The 13,682-nt window shown below is 39.2% G+C and overlaps 1 protein-coding gene across 1 annotated transcript in view; it reads left to right on the forward strand.

Moving 5' to 3' along the window:
* The window catches only part of DUS4L (dihydrouridine synthase 4 like), a 38,729-nt gene extending 30,478 nt beyond the window's left edge, over nt 1–8,251 (forward strand). The window contains exons 11-12 of the mRNA XM_057417862.1: nt 5,808–5,908; nt 7,263–8,251. Coding sequence (XP_057273845.1) covers nt 5,808–5,908; nt 7,263–7,301 — 140 coding nt within the window. The 3' untranslated portion in view covers nt 7,302–8,251. The remainder of the gene's footprint in view (nt 1–5,807; nt 5,909–7,262) is intronic.
* Nucleotides 8,252–13,682: the final 5,431 nt, after the last annotated feature.

Here is a 13,682-nt window from a genome sequence, read left to right on the forward strand (position 1 = left end):
TAGTATATATAGTAGTATAAAGTAGTATAAAGTAATAGATCACCTATCACCCCACATGTTGAAAGGTGGGTTAACTCAACAGTGGCACCTAGGAGCTGAAATGTAAGTCTGCCTCCTAACTGTAAGTCTGCTTCACATTTAAAAAACCTCAGTTTAGTATCAGATAAGTGCTGTGGCTTCAGGGGAGATCCAGTTTTTCTGTAAGAACTGAAATATTTACAACTTCTAACAGAGAAAATACTGTATGTGTCCTCTTTCTGAAATCGCAGTGTAGACAGTGATTATTGCAGACTTTCAGGAGACTCAACTCTAGTGTTTCAGCTTTCTACCTTTCCAGGAAACACAGTTTACCTGATTTCTTTTTTTTTTTTTTTTTTTTTTTTTTTTTTTGGTCTACTTAACCATGAAGCCCAAATTTAAGATTACATTTTGCCATCCAGTATGCTCTGGACAAATAGGAAGAAGAATGAAAATACAGGACAAAAGACTGAGTAGTGAAATTACAAAAATCTGAGAAAAGGTTGGAAATGAGGGACAAAGATTTCTGCGGAATTTGTTTTCAGACTTGACTTTCCTATCCCGCTTGATGCCCTTTTTTGCTTTATTGTTGAAGTGAAGGAAAGAGGGCTGGTTCTTCACTACTGTATTGCAGTCCCACACACTTGGGGGGTTTTTAGGCACCCAGCAGTGGGGCTAACACTCTCAGAGCCTAAATCCATTTTTAGCATACCTGGACATGTAATAACATGACTGTTCAGAAATCTTCTGAGATGGTATTTTATTGATACACTTGTATGTTAAGAAAAACATCTCATTGATACCTGTAAATATTTATTACATACTCGTGAGAGAACCCAGTGCAGATGTGAGAATGTTTCTCCTGCTACACATTAGACATATTTGATTCGCATAATTAAAGGCTCCCAGTTTGGCTGCTGGTCTCAGACCTAAAGGGATTTTCTGGGGAAAGGAGATGCTATGATACTGTTTCATTTTGATAGTTTTGAAAATTATGCAAAAAGCTACAATGAAACAAACTATCTGCAACTGGGCATGAGGTCAGAGTCTGAGGGAAGTTTCATAACGCAGCTGTTCTCACAGAAGTGCTTGGGTTGGGGACAGGAGTGGGACTTCTGGTGCATTAACTTCCTTTTCTTGCTCATAGATCCCACACTGTGGAAATGCTGAAGTGTGAAATGTCAGTTTGTTATGGTACCCTTTGGGCAGGAGGGAGACTTCTGCAGTGCTGTACGATTTCACCTTCTATCTCAGGCCATTTTTTGGTAACACTGTCTTAGTGTATGGTAAAGGTTACAGCTTTATTTACTCAACAGACTTTTATATGAACAGCTAGTATTAAGTTATGCAGCAGAACACACTGGTCACACATTCCTGTCAGCTCCCTGACCCCTCACTCTTCTAACAGTATTGCGTAGCAGATGACATGTGCCTAAAGCTTCTACCTGCATCTGATGTAGCATAATGGCCATTGTGGTCCCTAGCACCTGTGTGCAATTATTGAGCTGGAACCTTCTTGCATCTTTGAGCGAGTCTGTAGTGCCACACCGAGACAAAATCCAAAGACTGTTTCTTCGTCTCTACCATTAGGATCTCACTTTGTGAAATGTGGACTGATTCACCAAAGCCGTTTAGGTGCTTTTGAACTTCAGTTCAACTTTCTCATAAAATACTTTCTATTTATATATTGTTGTTATAAACGTGTAGTGGGGCAGGAGGAAATTCTGATGGAACTCCCACACATTCTTTAATGAGGTTTGTTTTGTGGACAGAAAGTGTCACAAGTGCTCTTTGTTTCATGGTTGCGTAGTGTTGTAGGAGACAGTATGAGAGCAACAATTCATCTGGAGGGCTGGTTTTGAAATAGCTTTTAATTGTTGCCTGTTCTAGAAAGCATGCATATGCAGATGTACAACTCTCACTTAAATGCTAATATTAGTAGGTGTTAGATGCTAAACAGTGCAGACACTGGGAATACTTTTCATAGAACTGTTGCTACCAGAGCGAGTTCAGCTTGGCCTTTGTGTTGCCAGGCAGGCTAGTGCCATGTAGGGAAGCTGTATTTGTGTAGAGCTCCACTGAAGCACTCTAGCTTTTAAAAACAAAAAATTATCAAAAAAAAAAAAACCAGCTATCAGCTTGCTTTTGTAAGCTGGGGATAAGCGATACAAGTTGAAAGAATTGGCTGCAGTCTCATGTTATTTAGCCAATGTCAGAGGGAGGGTTGGAGACAAAGTCCATAGTCCATCTTACTTAATCATAGTGGGAGCCATTGCACAGTGTCACATCCAGCTGGAGCTGATAGTCATATTTGTTGATTCAAAGGAATGGCACTGCATACAGCAAGGATGGATTTTTATGCAAGTGCACTTATGTCGTCTGAAAATGCTGGAACATCCCTTCTGTAACACCATTTCATTTGAGGTTGTGAAAGGTATTCAGAGCAAATTTGTGTATAATTTTTTGGCCCTGCCTTCTCTTTTCAAACTTTATCTGACCATTACATCTTCAGAGAATTCAGAATTAGCATGGAATTATTTGACTGGAGTTGTGTTCCCAGCTTTACAGAGTATTTGTTGGCAAATCTCGTTGTCCTGTCAGTGCCTAAATTCTTAAATGTGAATAGCTCTTTCTTAACTTTAAAACTCCTGAAAGAGAGAGATCTTTCTTAGTCTTAAACTAGTCCAAATAATTTGGGGTTTAGACTTGTATTGTGAGCAATGCTAATTTAAGTTCCAGATCGTTTCCTTAGTAGCAAGCACTGTTAAGTCCAGTGATTTAGTCCGACCAGGACTAGTGGTTGTGCTGGGAAATGCCCAAAGAATCATTGGTTGCTTTTCTTGCTGTTCAGTTTTGTTTTACTCTTTGGTTCTCCATTCTTGTTAAATTGAGAAGATAATAGAAATGCTACAGCTACTTGGCTGTAGTAACTTCAGAGCAGTTTTATTTCTCATCCTGCTTCGACTTTAGAGGAATCTGAAGTAAGCTATCTATCCTGGAACAGGATACAGAGAATGTGGTAAGGGAAGGACAAGTTTTCTATTTCTCCCAGACTGTACATGTTATTTTAGTTTATGGACCTTCAGTCACACATTAAGTGTCTTAAGGGGTAGTTTTCTATAAATACCTTCTGTTTATATACTGCCCTAAGGATATTTTGTAGATTTTTTTTCTTTGAAAGGAAGGGAAAGAAATTAAAAAGGATAGCCCCCACCTCTTACAGTACTGAGACTGGGTTCCAGTTGTAGGGCTTACTGACTGTTCCTCTCGTTGCATTCACATGGAAGCAGCATTCTCGCCTCTTGCCTTCTCCTGCATCTGCTTGCTGGGAGCAGTCAGCTATTGGGTTTTACTTGCTGACGGTCCAGCTGTTCTGCCTCCTATGAGACAAAGTAACAGGCCGGATGGAAGCCAGAAATAATAACTGACTGTATTGTGCACACAAAGGATCTTCTGTTTGCTGCTGGGTCAGTGTTCATATGCTGTGATACGATCCATATGACCGACAATATACCTGTATGATCGATTGGTTTGCACTGCAGTGTTCATGCAGTGGCAAAATAGCTGAGCAGTGATGTATGGAGGGTCTCTGTTGGTTGACAAGAAGACATCCATAGAATTTGGTGCACTGGGGAATTCATGTGAAAGACGCAATGCTCTTTTTTTATTGTGCAGCCGCAACAGGAATAAGTCTCGGTTTGGTGGGGTTTTTTGTCCATAGCCAACACAGGTGGAAAGGACAATCTGTTCTTTACTTTTTCTTCATCTAGGGTTAGGTGAGGTATTCCTGTCATACATCTGTTTTGGTCAAAACATTGAAACAATACCGTGGCTTGTTTGCTTTCTTCATCTGCAGATACTTTAGATATTTTGTTCATGTTTTAAAGATACGGTGGCTTTTAGTTGTAACTAAAGTACAGTGCTGCTGCTTGCAAACAGCTAAATAGTATTAAATCAATAACAAAGTTACAACTCATTCAGAACTGAGATATTGATAATTTTTACTATAACTATGTACAGGAATGTTTAAACAGGGCAAAATTTAGCTTTCTAATTAGCAGATTCTTGAAGAAGCAAAATGGCATATGCTTTTGGTTTTTGTCTGCAGCTTAAAATTCAGAAGCTTATGAAATTGTCACAGGTTAATTTTAGAGTGATTTCCAAATTTTACTGTGGAGTATTTTAAACATTAGCAAGATCAGAGTAAATGCAGTGGGGTTTGACTTGTCAGATGTGTGCAAATCATGGTTGTTCCAAATACCAAAACTTTTAGCAGATGTTTTTTGTATTGATGTTGTCAAGGATGCTTTTTCTTTAAAGGGTGGATATCTGTGTAAGAGTATGGTTGTGAAATACAGGATGTAAAGAGATGGGAATGTGTTTGACCATGTTGAAATCAATAGACATAAGTGTCATTAACTTCAGTAGACCAGAATTTCAGGCTAGGTTAAGATCCTATTACCGGAATAAGTAAAGTCCTATGACTTGCATACTTTTAAAGTGAGAATCTATACATTCAAATTAATTAAAAATAGCAGAAATGTTGGGACAGGGAGTCTTCCTTTTTGCATATAGGAGAGCAGTCAAATCTCTTGTGTCCTGCTGTTACAGGGACTAGCACTCAAAGAGAAATGTGGCTCAGACCAGAGTGCTTGTAGCTAGGTGCTTAACAGAAAACATATCTAGCTTATCGTTTGAGAACAGGATCTTGCAGAGCTGCAATTCTTGAGTGTCTTGGAGGTCTTTGAGAAAGAACAATGTATCTCAGAGAGCTCACAGTCAAAGGATAGATCCACATTTTTGGAACAAGGGAAATTGCAGATGTTGCTCTTTTATTTGTACCATAAAGATTTATTTTTTAAATATGGCTTTGTGAAGCAGCCTTATGGGTCATTAACTTTTCTCTGTTTTAGCATGAATAAATCAAGTTTTAGGGTATGCCTGTGCTGCTACAACAGGGAAATATAAAGAAACCCAAGATACCTATAGCAGAGGAATATAAAAATGCCTAAATGACCTTACTTAAATGCTTACATTACAGCTTAGGAGTAACGGCTTTATGAAACTGTGATGATTTACTCTGCATTGTAAATTAGCCTCTGTAGAGTCCTGGGCTGTTTTGTGCTGCAGTATAGACATGCTCTCATTTATTGCTGTTGAGATTGTGAATACAGTAAGAATTTTTCTTATGTTAAAAACCTGTTCGCAGTTGTCTGTCCTACACCATCATTTCTGCCTTCTCTTCTGTAAAGTGAAGCTTCTAATGAATTAACTCATAAACAGTAAAATATATAACAGAGTGAAAAAGAGGGGCCTGTGCTCCTATAGTTATGTATTCTCTCTTTTCCGCCCCCTCCTCCTGATGTTAGACAGCTGCTTTGCTAAAATCTTGCCCAGTGTTTTGAGTTCCCTCATTGTTTTAAGAGGGCTGACAGTTTAGTTTTGTAGTTGTAGGGTTTTGCTTTTATAAAACTGTCTTCTGCAACGTGACAGAACACTGTAGTCATCACTAACTTGTCACCTTTGTCAGCGGTTTATTGGTCTTGCCCTTACCTTTCTTACAGCCCCTTCTATTCCTTGTGTGACTATTTCTGAACACAAGTAATTTTTTTTTCCCCTCCCTGTCCCATACATCTCTTGCTGTGTCCATATGTGATGCTTTGTTTAAAATTTAAGGATTTTTAGAGGAAGGACCGTCAAGTGCAACAGAGCCCTAATACATAACTAGGGCTCTGAGGAACTGGAGGAGTACAAGTAATAATTAAACCACTAATTCCTGTATTTTACAGCTCTCCACAAGGCAAATACTGAAGTGGCTGCAGTTAAAAAGCAGTCTGAAGGCCTTAAAAGAGAATATGATAATCTGATGAAAGAATATGAACAGCTTCAGGTAGGTGGTTCTGGGTCACTATATGAGCACAATGTTCTGAAATAGTACCGGCAAAATTCTGCTTCTTGGGGGTGTTATGCAGGGGAATCTACAAAAATCTTTAGTACAGCATAAAGTTACAATGGGCAGGTAACTTAAACTCCTTAAAACTTCAGTAAAGTGGTAGAATTTTGTTTTTCAAGGACTGGATGGCAAAGCTATTAGTACTTTCTTTTTTCCACTTTAGGTGATAAAGTTCAAGTCGTCATTAGACTATTTTGCTGTCACTCATGAAATAACATTCAGATAGTTTTGCATGTGATGATCATACTGAAACCTTGTAAGATAACAATAGGATGTGTGTGTGGTATATACATCGTTTATAATTTATTTTGTTTGCTCTTTAAACATGCTTTTGCAACACTGGATTATAAATCTTGCAGAACTGTTGATTGGGGGGGGGAGGAGAAAAATAAAAAAACAGCCAAGGCTAAAAATAGGCTATGATAAAAATTCCAACTTAAGTACAAAACACACAAAAAAAGACCCTCAACATAGCAAGCAAAAAACTGAATTAGCAGTTTGATTAGCTTTGCATATGTGCATGGCTTTAATACCCATAATATGTAAAGTAATTATGTACTGGTTGTCTGACCAGTGTTTGAATGTTCCATACCTAACGTCTATCTCAAAATTCAATAACACTGAAAGTTAGCCTGTTTACAAGTAATGATCTTCGGAGAAAAGAAATGATTAATGTTAAAATTATGGTGACCTGCTTTCAAGAAGAGTGGTTGGTTGGTCCTGTATTAATTAAAAAGGCAAATTTGAGCTGGTTATCTCTTTCCTGTACTCCATGAAGCTGCTTACTGATTCCCAGCCGCACTCTATGCTCTCACAGAGATTGCTCAACTGACCTCTGTGTTTGAATTAAGACCACCATGCATGTCCTGTCTGTGTTGTGCTTCCCTGTGTAATGAGCCACAGTAGTCCTGCTGCATTTCTAACAGTCTTGTGGTCTAGAACACACATCCTTACAGCTTTCTGTGTTTACCTCTGATGGAAAGAACAGAAGGTACTGAGCATACAGTAGATGCAACTCCTGAAGATAAATCAGTGATAGCAGAAAATGTTTTCTGCTGAGTTTGTTGCACGGTTCAGCTGTAACGTGAACAGGAAGCAGAAGTAGGCTGCTTATTGTACCAGGACCAGAAGCACATGTGTTATGTGGGGTGGTGTTAATGGGACTACATCTTTGAAGGGTGTGTAGTGAAAAAATCCCATGTGACTGCAAGGGGGCAAAATGTGTCATCTGGAGTCGATGGATTCTGATTTTGCCAAACATAAAATATTATTCTAATCTGTCTCTTTTCAGGACAGTTTAAATAAAGAGGAAGACAAGAAAGACTTGTAGGTGTATTCAAGACAGATGGCATCAGTACAGTTGCTTCAATGAGAAGAGCCTTGTGCTGTTCAGGCTTCCAATGTTTTCCTGAAACAAAACGTGATTTTTCGGGAAAGCACATGCACTGCAGGTCACTATTCCAATTCCTCTAATATATCCTGATTGCCAAAATATTCTGTGTTGCAAATAAAAGGTTAAGTGGCTTACCCAATTTACCATACCTCACTGCTCTTGTGAGGAGAAACTCAAAAATCTTTCAATTCCATTGGGAGCAACTTGACTGTTCTCTAAGTTTTTTGCCTTACACAATGTTAACAGATCCTGCACCATTTGCATGTAGCATTTGAGCAAGGTTGTATGTCACACTATTATCATAGACACACTTACGTAAACCTCCTTTGCAACACCTGTTTGGAGTCCTCAGAAAATCAGTTACCAGCGGATTGAAGAAGGCTGAAAGCTTTTCATCAGCTGTTCCACTTGAGTGTAAAATTGAATGACAGTCTAAGGAAAATAAGGAAGGATTTAGAAATGTAGTTTTCCATCTATCTCACTGGCTTGTGACTTTCACTCAGCCATGTGGATGAGTGTATTTTAACAAATGATATTTTTGCATGCCTTTGGTTTATTGTTCTTCAATATATCATGTTATTTCAATTTTCATGATGAAAATTTTGGGTTGGTTGGTATTATAATTCTGTAGTTTTACACTGTTTACATCTGTTTACGTTGTATGTGCCACCTAACTTCTTTTGCCTTGCTAAGTAAAAATTCTTTTTAAGTGTAGATAGTTGGGTTTGTTTTATTTTCATGGATATGATACCTCAAATAAATGTGCACTGTTTTGCATAAGCCCTTCCTGGCATTCAGCAAATTGGTTTGAGTTTCTTTTTTGTCAGTTTGTTTCAGTTTTTATTTGAAAGTTGGATATGTTGTATTAAAAGTGTTGTTTAAGTTCATGAGTTTCTGGGTTTATTCATATAAATCTCTTAATATCCTATGTCATCAGATCTAATAGGTGTATGCACAAAGAAAGAAATACACTTCTAACCTGGTGATAATTAACTTTTCCTGAAGTCCAGCCTTCTTCATGAGGGTAGTTTTGATTGCTCTGGAAATAGGATTTGTTTAGTTTAGAATTTAAATGTGGACTGTCAAGTACTTTAAATCATACTAGCACTGCATATTAAATAAGAATGCATATGTTTGTTAGAAAAATACTTCAGCCTTGGTGAAGTAGTACAGAATGTGTTCTTGGAGATTCCACAACACTGGAGATTTGTTTATTCAGATCAAAACATTCATAGCCATATTTAAGCCTGCATATGCACAGCTCTTGGTGATGTAGTTGAATGCATTCCTTTTTCCCTCCCCAGCCTTTTTCTGAAATATTAAAACTTATGGGAGTGTTCTCTCCAGTCTGATCTCAAGACTATGTTTGGAAGCCTTAGAGGTATAGCAGTAAGTGCTGGCTTTAGAAACAGAACTCAACTTGCCTGTTTCTTCTTACTTTAAGGCCCAGAACAAAAGCAAAATTACTTATTTACTGGTGTTTGGTTGTTAAATTCCAAGCATTTCTTCCTATAATAGAAGTAAATAATTAGGTAGATAATTAGCTATGTACAATGAAAGACATCATGCACTCACTATTCATCCCTAAAAATTTAACTTAGAAAAAATACCGTGGAACAAAACAACAGGTAATGTGAATGCAATGGTAGAATCGATACTTCTTGAGAAGGAAGTCCAAATGCTTTACAGTCCTTTTTGCTCTAGAGCATGACGGAAGTGGGAAGGAGTATGCGGTGGTATGTACTGCTCCCTAGGAGCTGAAATGATTCCTGATATTTTTAAATGTGCAACATGCCTTCAGCATGTGGTACTCGGACACTGCCCTCTGTAACTGGATCAGTCATCTCAGCCTAGCGGTTTCCTGCTGGCTGCTTGGAAGGTGGGGAGATCTGCTTGTTGAGAGAGTGAAAGACAAAGCTTAAACCCAAAAGCCCTGCATGCCAGTCCACAGAGAGTATTTCCTTAACTAAAAATTACCCACAGACTTTCTGCTTTGCCTCCAGTCATTTCTTCTGTCACATTTGTTATTTGTATCACCAGATTTCCCTGTCACAGTGTAGAATATGACCATCATCATCTTTATACTTGTCTCTTGCACATGGTCACACACACTTGACTGAGTTGCATTGCTGTATACTTGGCTCATATGAGTCCCAGATTTGTTCACATGAAAGCTATGTTTTGTTACTCAAGTTGAAAGTATTTGGTAGTATTTGCTTTGTAGAACTGTATTCTTGGAAAGAGCACGATTCCTTTGTAAAACCTGAGGTCTAGATGGTATTTGGGTAGATGGCAAATCCTTTAGAATAGTTTACATTTGCATTGTTTCATAATGCTTAAGTTCAGAGCCTGCCGGAGCCTGGGTTGATCAGGTTTAAGTTACGGTAGATATACAAGGAAAGAGTGGGTCCAATTTCATGGTTTCAACTCCCGGGCTTTCAGGCTGTTTGGCCAGATTTTGGTCAGGTTTGCCTGTTTTGTAGGAAAGAGCTGGGAAAAAGAATTAAATATCCACTAATACTGATGGAATAAAAATCACTTCCTGTTTGGCAGTTGATTTAATTCTGGGTATGTCTCCAGAAGCAAGAATTCAGAGCTCTTTATACTCTAAATAAAGTCCAAGTAATTGCCTGGTTTTGGAGCTTTTTTCCCCTCTTTACAAAAGTAGGAATGTGCATTTTCAGTAGTTTGGTGGGGAAGCATAAGAAAGAGTATTAATTGTAAAAACATTTGCACAGATTTAATTGATAGTAGCTTAAAAATTGAGATGTGTTTTCATGTTTCTTCATAAATTCCTTTTTCTGCTGAGTCAAGAAAGCAGTGAGGTCATGGTAGGTGCATGAGAACTGACCTGAATATTAATAGACCTAGCTACATGCTTTGGTGTTTCCTTAGATGAAAGCAGTCTTAGCTAGGCAGGATATTTTCCCTCCTTCTATTTTTGCAACAACCATATCTTTAAATGTCTTCTTGCATTAGCACTCCCTGTATTTGCTGCCACAGTATCCCTAGCTGCATAGCTTCATGGATGTGCTTTCGTAGCTTGTTCTAAAGGGTGAAAGCTCCGGTTTTTACTCGGCATCAAAATAACATTTGTTTTTCCAAATCCCTGACAGTGTCCGAGGCCAGATAGGATGCGGCATTGTGCAACCTGCTCTAGTGGAAGATGTCCCTGCTCATGGCAGGGAGGCTGGAACTAGATGATACTTCAGGTCCCTTCTAACCCAGACCATTCGGTGCTTCTATTATATGACTGCCTCAATCCTCAGGTGTTCCTTGAAACACTGAAATTACTTTTTAAGCTCTTTGGGACAGAGACCCTAATTTTGCCGTGCTTTGGACAGTGCCTGTCCCAGCAGCAACTGTAATCTGGGCCCTGATGAAACCAGGTACCAGTCATTTTACAGATCCAGTGAAGCTGGAAAATCAGCTCTCCATTATGTCTTTCCAGTTCAGCAGTACTCTGTGCTGAACATTGCTGTGTAAGTTAATTGCTAACATCTAAAAACATAGTTCTAGAACTGAGCATCCCCAGTTCAGGAATATTTTATTTTCTATGACAAAACGTAATACTTTTGTTTCATTTTTGAGGTATTGTGCAAATAGTGACAGGTACTGCAAGGCATGTTTGTGAGGGAAAAAAGAGTCCCTTGAGTTTTGTGCCCATCACTGTGAAATAAATTGTGCTCCATAGGAAATTCCTGTTACCACCTCCAGCTTTGGCGTTGCTGAGTGGAGGGGGAGCAGGCTACATTTTTACAGCCCAGGACTGTGTATGCTGGAGGATTCCCTTCTGAACTCTTCTGAGGTAGTTTCAGTCTGGGAATACACCAAGTACACCAAATCAATACACCAAGTCTGGGACGTTCAGATTCCCAAACACACTTGGGCGCACCTGGGTTTAGCAAGTGGGAGCCTACCCACTGTGTTTAGTGACTAGAGGGAGTTAGATACTAGAGCTAGCATATATAGTCTATTGGAAGCCAGGAGATACCAAAGCCACCCGCTAAGGAAAATGAAAATGGGAAGCATCTGTCAAAACTCACTTGTCAGAAAAATGGACACCAATTTCAGCTGTGATAAAGACTTGCATCTTAAGCTGTGACTAAGTCATAGGTTAAATACTTTCCTTTATTCTGCTGCCTGACATCAGTCTGCATAGTGTGATTTGTTTACCCGTCTGTCTGAAAACACAGCCAGAAAAGGCCATAGTTTTGGTGATCATTTTGTTTGGTGAGGTAGCTTAATAGCTGCTCACCTGGAAGGTGAGACCATGTTCTACATCTTGCTTAGCTTGAGGTTTAAATCCATACTCTTGTGACTATGGAGAAGAAACTAAGTTGGCTGGGAATGTGCTAAAACACTCTTTTTGAGTTTCAGACATGGTACAGAAAAAAGACAATGTGAAAGGAAGGAAGAGAAGTACTGTTATTCTTGGCCAGTAAACACAAAATCTTAGGCTTTGATTCTTCTCCAGACATGACTCAGGCGTTAGAGTTAAGGACTTGGGAACAGAGCATACAAGGATACTGTAAGCAAGGATTTGGAAACAGGCTGTGTATCCATCCTGGGTAAAAAACGAACGTGAACTCATTAGGAAATAGTAGCAAACAGTAAGGTGAACAAAAGGATCTAGAAGACTGATGCAGATTTTAAACTAACAAAAAAAAAAAAAACAGAATGACCACCAACAGCAACAAAAAGCCAAAGCTGAAAAAGGAAAGGAAGAGCCTGCCTTCTAGGTGAAAAGTTAGTGTTTCAGGGGAAGGGGATGTATGTGGGATAGCATCCTGAGATCATGAGTAGGGTCAGCAACATCACAATTCAGAAACTCAGTGTTTTTGATTTCACACAGACCTGTCTCTGTATAAGGGATCTGTTCTGAGTTTGGTTTTGCGTTCTTCCTCCTCATCCCCAAGTAATTTTCTTTTCAAATTCTGGTAAGCACATTGTGTTTACACAGATGGAGCTTTCGTCTTGGAACCTCTTGTCTTCAAACAGGCGTATTTCTGCCTTTCCAATAGCTGTGGTCCTACCCAGTTCTCATCTGTACACTCTTTGCTGCTGAACCTGTGGCATCCCATCACCTGAGGTGCTGAACCTTGCAGTTCCATTCAGGCAGACATATGCTACAGGAAATGAATTTGCAAGGAACGCAATTTACCGTCAATTCAGATTCTTCTGACTGTAGTCTTCCTGTGTTAATTCCATGTTCAGTATTACTTTTCTTTCTTTTTGATATCATCCAGTTCTCTTCTAAAATCCTAGTTATATGAATAATAAGAAAGTTGTAGTTTTGTGGGATTTTTTCACAGCAAATAATATCTAATACACATCCAGTCCTGAAAATTGCTTTTAGGTTGTAAATCTCTGTTGAGTTCCTGCAAATGCTTTTGCTATTATTCTTTGCCTTAATGATTAGCCTAGAAGTCATCATACCTTCTGGAGTGATTTCTCTGTCTTTTCATTAATTTTAGAACCTAAGAAGATGTTATCACAACAGCTTTTGCAAGATAGTTTTTGAAACTACAATTCATGCTACTCCTTTTTTTATCAGGAGAGGATTCTAACTTAATCAGTCATTCAGTTCGAATGCCAGCTCAGTTTTCTGTTATGTGCTTTAGTACATGTCTAACTGAATTAAGCTACTTTTCTGTCTTCCAACATTAGTTCCATTTCCCCATGGCATTACCTGCTAGCAAAACAATCTGAAAGCCTTCCCACTCCCCACTGTGGAGTGAGTAACCGTAAGACCACTTCCCTTAAAACACAAAGTCCTACCACTAGACATTAGCTTTCAGCTTTTACTCACTCCAGTGCTGTGCTTACGAGCTTCTACAGAACTTCAGGACTCGGTTCAGGTAGCTGGCTTGTTCACTGCCGGATACTGCTCAGATCAAAGCACTTCAGCAGTTTACTCAGCCAGTTTTTACAGGACACTGGCAGGGGAAGCCTGCTCAGAGTTAGAAAACCTAGACTATGTTTCAGCAAGAAGCTCCTTTGCAGTTTAGCAATGTTGGCTCCAACATGCCTGAAGTCAGGACTATACTAAGACACTTTGAAACCAAGGCCGTTGAGAATATCCACACCCGAGTAGTTCATTGAAGAAGCATTGCTCGATGCAGTACCCTCAGTGTGTGCCCTCAGCACCTCTTTGGTGTTAGCTGAAACATTGGCACTGATTTTGATTTCAAGAAGTCTCCAGGGTGACAAGGACACATGCTTCACTTCACCCCTGCAAGACCTTTGCTAGGTTCTCCTCCACATGTACCATGGAAGAGCTGCAATGTAGCCAGCAGCACACAGGAGGCAGGATTG

The sequence above is a fragment of the Pezoporus wallicus genome, unplaced genomic scaffold, assembly GCF_028554395.1.
Source record: "Pezoporus wallicus isolate ANWC-B61680 ecotype Strahan unplaced genomic scaffold, APGP_CSIRO_Pwel_v1 contig_5542, whole genome shotgun sequence".
NCBI classification, from domain to species: Eukaryota; Metazoa; Chordata; class Aves; order Psittaciformes; family Psittacidae; genus Pezoporus; species Pezoporus wallicus.